Here is a 6000-nt window from a genome sequence, read left to right as displayed (position 1 = left end):
AGACAAATGATAACAGAAATGATGCATCAGCTCTGCGAGAGCACATCTGCAAGATAAAGGAGGAATGTTTGTGTACTGGATAAACAAAATGGCTCTAGTATATCTAGTTGCAGGTGCAATGTTGGGAATGGGAATAATGTGTTGGGGGATCTAACACCGAGTCTCTAAAAGTAAACCGAGCAAGTGTATGTTACGTATTCTGATGTTTTAATTCATTCAAACGGAGATGAACTAGCTAAATATATATTTATACATATATAATAACATTTTGAAATAACAGTTAGGAATAATAAGGCGTGCTTTCAGATCTTATCAGTCCAAGGACACAAAAATTGAATGAAAGGAAATAAAATCTCATAGAAGCCAGCCAAAACAGCGCGCTTTCATTTACTCGACACTGATCATGTTGCTGACTATGCCTATGAGTATATCAGCTGTCTGTGATCTCCTTGAAAAACAGAAAGAAAGAAAACGACTCCTGACCATAGCTGTACCAGTTCAGATCTAAACTGCTGCTGAGTTTTAATGCTCAGATTTATTGTGCTTGTTACATTCGCGCGGCTTTTTCTCCCAGGGCAGGAGAGAGGAGAGGAGGGGCTGAGCTGTGCTGCACCGTTCAGCTGCTCACCTCTCACTGAATCCCGTCTCCACCTTTCATCCCTCAACTTGTCCCACGTAGGGATGGATGAGTTCCACCGCCGTCGGACCTTGTAAAGTATCAGAACAATGCGTCTGAACTGGGGGACCGACAGTCACTGGAGGGTCTTTGGGCGTCGGTGATGTTTGCAATTGGTGACTGCAGAAACTGCCAACGTGTCGGAGAGTCGACAGACCACAGCTTACTGGTGCGCTCTTGGAGTGGGAGAATGGACATGTGAATGAGAACGATTTCCCTCGGCGGGTACAATAACTGTTTTGGTTCTTTTAGTTCACTAACTCGCAGTAGTAAATCGTCACAAAGTCTCACAAGTGAAAACAGGGTTGATGAGATTCTTTTTCATTTTTTATTTTTTTGTTTCTGCTTGAGGAGGAATTCATGCGCCGATAGCTTACGAGGCCAATATGCCAGAATGGGTCCTCTACAGTATTTATTTCTCTGTGGACTTCTGCATACCCAGACCTATGGTAAGTTCATACAGTGCATGCATCTCTTACTTAGCGTCGTGGTTAAAAGGATGTCTTGTCCCACGTTATGCTATAGAAAGGATAGTCAGCTGTGACCCGATGCGTATTCGTCCACAGTGATTCCAGCTTAAGTCCACCAAGAAGATACTGAGTATGGTACGTGATTAACAGCTGGCACCCTTGAATTCTTGGTCGTCATATTATATACTATATACTTTCTTCCTTTTCTTTTTAGTTTAGCCCCTGTGTAAGATATTGTTCCAGACCAACTATTTAATGGTTAGGTAGACAAAGTTGATTATTTATTTATAAGGGCTACCCTTAGCTGAATACATTTCTTACTTGAATTAAATGTTTGACAGCTTTTCAATATTGAGTAATCTGACAGAAAAAAAAGGTCCAGGCAGGCAAACTTAACTTTTCCCCCCTATATCATCTAAAAAATTATATTTTCTGCTCTGTTCAGTGTTATGTTCTACTCATGTCGAAACCTATAATGGCTCCTGCTGGACCCACATATTGCTTTAATTCTCTTTATCTTGCGTCAGATACGTGGCCTCACGTTCAGGTTGATCAGTTAACTTAATGGACCTTCTGCTGTCTCAAATTTGAAATGTCTAGTCTGACGTGGAGGCAGTGTACCTTCATATAGTCTCAAAATCTGTCCCAAGCTGTGTATGTGTTCAGTACAATAGGCCTTTTAACATAAACACTGTATGTACAAAAATTCATTTGCACTTTTACATATCAAGAATCTGGTGTTGTTTAATCTCTTGAAGTGTTTTGTGCTACTTTGTCCCATATAGCACAAATCTGTGTCAGTAGAGTAAATGTGTGCAGGTGTAAGCACTACACAGCACATAAAGTGGCTTTTGAAACGGGTGTTCCCTGTACACTGGAAATGCTGAGTTTATATTGCACAGTGTGTCAATGCAGAACACAAGAGCAGCAATGACTCTGCTATCATCTCATCTTTATGAAACTTGTAGTTGGGGGGGGGGGATTGAACGCTTAGGTCATCATGGGAGTAGAAGTTTGTATTGGACTCCTGCTGACAGGTGTTTCCGGTGATTGGCACAACACATTTTTCCATACATTTACTGGGTTGAATCAGCACATTCTGACAGTTACATCAAAAGCCATTGTAAATGCAGGGCTGTTGCATTGGTTTGAATGGAATTCTGTAGATATATGTGTAGTATGTAGATTTATCTTAATACACATCCAGCATACCCATTCTTATGTTTTCAGTTAAAGGAATCTTCCAAGTTATAAGCTGAAGCTTGTACTGGTAAAACAGTGTGAGCTTAACCTGGCTTTTATCAAAGTGTCCACTGGTGTAAGCTTCCAAATAACTACTTATTTTCTGCAAGGCTTTGAGGGTGTGCTTCAGCACCATAGATAGTTCCCACTAAACTGACATACTTGGGAAGAAAAATGAGCCTCAAAGCTGGACCTGGACAAAATATGCCCCCCCCTCCCCCTTTTTTTTTAACTGTTCTAAATGTATCTAAATATAACTCTTTACTTTCAGACTCCATTTAAAATATATCAGCCTTTTTAACCCCAATTTAAGGAGTTACATTTAAAAAAAAAACCAATCCAAATCTTTCCCTTCTTTTTTCACTCATTTACATTCAGGGTCATAGTGTGCCCCGAGTAGGAAATAGACAACCCCCTCCTGATGAGATGCCAGTCTATCACAGGGCCAACAGACTGACAGGACCCCACAGGACCTTCTTGCTGTTAGATGACAGTACCAACCACTGAGCCAATGTGCCACCCACAACTTAAATCATCTAATTTAAATTCTGTTGCCTGACAGCACAAGCCTCAAACTCTGCATTAGCTACTGTGGAGACTGGGTAATGGGAAGACCAATTAAACAACACCAGTATTTCACAAAATATGTGTTTGTGTGACTTTGCAGAGCCACACAAATGTTATAGATTATAGAGTTTTAAAAGCATTTTTAATACGCAGTGTATCTCCTGCTTTGGCATGCTGGTGCCAGCTAATGGAACGCTTTTTGTCAACAAACCTCTTAACATTATAGACCATCACATCAATTTTTATTCACTTTTGTGACTTTATTTCAGTTGCTTTAGAGCAGCCAATGATCACGATTGCCTCTGCAGTTTGTATGATTTGTCACCAGCACAGTTAAAAAGACAAGAGAGTGCCAAACATCACTTTCATTTATTTATTATATATCTTATTTATTTCCTCTTTAAGACAGTCGAAAAAGTATGTTCTAGCGACTGAAACACTACACACTTGACTTGTTTGTATGCACACGACAGAGAAGACCTTTTAACTCAGATATTATAATGTGCTCATACACCATGGAACAGATGAAAGTTGTGAGATTGTCATGTCGGTAAACAAACACAGTGCCACTACATTCGGGTCATTACTCTGTGACATTTAGAGGTGGAATATATGAAACAGCACTGAATTGGTCAATAAATGGAAAAAAAATCAGGCATTCCCGTGACATTTGATGAGGATCAGCTATCAAATACTGGGGGTTAAAACGTAAATATTATTTATGGCAAAATATAGCCGTTGATTTGAAAAGCACATAGTGAACTTTGCACATCCTTAGTCTTAAAATACAAAGCGAAAAATCCATTGTAGCAGTTGCTGTTATACACCCACTGTGACAACATATTTGATGATGTCAGTGTTTGATGGAACGTGTTAATGAAAAAGTTAATGAGATGTAATGACTCCTCAGCTCCTGTCTGTGAAAGTAAATATGGAAGCTTCAGTTTAGTAACACAGCATATTGTAGAGCAAATAAAAACCTGACACTAATCAGCTTTCTTTTTTTCCAGGTACTGTAATCACATTATACTTTGTGTGTTCCACCAATCATATTTACAGATTGATGCAGAGGCATGATTTACAGTTTAAATTGCAGTGGAAATTATTATTTTAGTGAGAGAAAAGTGATGAAAACCATTACTTATTTTCCAACATAATTCCCCAAGATTTCTCTCTGTCATCAGCTGTCGTTATTTTAATCAAAAGAAGTATGGTAATCAACAATTTCCTTTTTTTTTCTCTTTTTTTTTTTAAATTTTAGAGAAACTGTGATAAGCCAGTATTGCTTTACTGCTGTTGTATGACACAGTGCATTCTGAGTGTCTATTAACTTTTAAAGGTTGCTCATTCATAGTTGCTATTGCTGCTTTTGGTAACTCAGGGGCTACCTACCTTTATTCCAAACATACTGTTGGTTAAAAAAGAAATATATGTGTATATGAAATAAACATCATCATCATTCCTTTCCTTTAGGGTCTCGTCTTCGCCAGGAAGACTTCCCTCCCCGCATTGTGGAACACCCTTCTGACCTCATTGTGTCCAAGGGGGAGCCAGCCACTCTCAACTGTAAGGCAGAGGGCCGTCCACCGCCTACGGTGGAATGGTACAAAGACGGGGAGCGTGTTGAGACAAACAGGGAAAATCCCCGTTCCCACCGTATGCTGCTTCCCAGTGGGTCCCTCTTCTTCCTGCGCATCGTTCACGGACGACGGAGCAAGCCAGACGATGGCATCTATGTTTGCGTGGCCCGAAACTATCTGGGGGAGGCCAAAAGCCGGAACGCATCTCTAGAAGTAGCACGTAAGTTTGACTTTTCATTGTGCCCCTCTAGGCACAAAGATAATAACATGGTCAAAGAAATCTCAATGTTGCATTAAAAAAAGGGAAATAAATGAATATGGAGCATGGGTGAGGGTGGTAACCTTTTGTGGGGTATATGAAAATACGAAAATGTGCTAATATTGCATAAAAAAGTAGAGGTTAAATTAAGCAAACATTGTGGAGCTGTTGTGCTACCGTATATGTCATCTGATGTCATCTGTCACAGTGCACGCAAGATCACATAACCTTTCCGCTGAACCTACAAGTGTGTGTTAATTTACCCAGCCGTGTGCATAACGTGTGTGCGCATATGTGTGTGAATATGTTTCCTGACTGCTAGTGAGACCTGTTTGGATGACCTGTTTGAGTAATGTATGGGCAAAGCTGTGAATCGCTCTAGGGAGGGAGAGCAAAAGGAGGCAGGATTTTAACCCAGCGAACTCCCTTTCAGTGTTTGGATTTGGAAAGACGCGGCCAGCTCCCAGCCAGTTCTCTCCCTGTGTGGGAGAAAGGCGCTCTGGGCTATTCACATTTCCATTATGTGCTAAACTGAGCTGATTTCTTGCCATGAACAAGATGCACACACGCTCGGACGCACATGCATACACACACAAACACCCACATCGTCTCCTCTGCTCTGTGTTTATCATTAGCACAGATGGGGAATTCCATGCAAACAATATATTGCAATTTGGTTTTAAAATAATAGTTAAAAAAATATTTATCCACCCATGGCATTCTGTTATATTTGCATTTTTAATTGCAAAATAGGTGAATATGAGACATGAACCTAATGACTTGACTATGATGTACTATAGTTACATTACTACAGTTAAAACAAGAACATGTCAGAGTCAGAATTATGGCACTGTTGTGGCTTCAGCTGGTTTGTCACCCTTGGCTTTATGGGGAAGTCACAGAATAGGAAGGGGAAAAAACTGAGATAAGAACCATGAAGCTAATAGTAGCTCAAGACATTATCTGATATCTCTGTGCCTTTTTTTGTGCACCACATCATCTCTTTGCCTTATTGCTGTATTCAGTCCCTGTTGTCTTGTGTTTCTGTTGTCTTCTTTTACTGATGATACCTCGTCTTTGTTTCAAGGCAGTGAACTGTCCTGGAAGTGCTGAGGCTTAAGGAGATGCTGGCAATGTAATAGGACATACAAATCGAGCCATAAGAATAAGTGTGTGTCTGTGTGCATCAGAGGATACAACACTGGC

General features: G+C 40.2%; 1 protein-coding gene across 1 annotated transcript in view; it reads left to right on the top strand.

Moving 5' to 3' along the window:
• The first annotated feature begins 998 nt into the window (after nucleotides 1-998).
• The window catches only part of LOC116313101 (roundabout homolog 2-like), a 78777-nt gene continuing 73775 nt past the window's right edge, over nucleotides 999-6000 (top strand). The window contains exons 1-2 of the mRNA XM_031730669.2: nucleotides 999-1125; nucleotides 4429-4755. Of these exons, the coding sequence (XP_031586529.2) occupies nucleotides 1071-1125; nucleotides 4429-4755 (382 nt within the window). The 5' untranslated portion in view covers nucleotides 999-1070. The remainder of the gene's footprint in view (nucleotides 1126-4428; nucleotides 4756-6000) is intronic.

This window comes from Oreochromis aureus, linkage group 10, assembly GCF_013358895.1.
Source record: "Oreochromis aureus strain Israel breed Guangdong linkage group 10, ZZ_aureus, whole genome shotgun sequence".
Lineage (NCBI taxonomy): Eukaryota > Metazoa > Chordata > Actinopteri > Cichliformes > Cichlidae > Oreochromis > Oreochromis aureus.
This window is presented reverse-complemented; position numbering and strand designations above follow the sequence as displayed.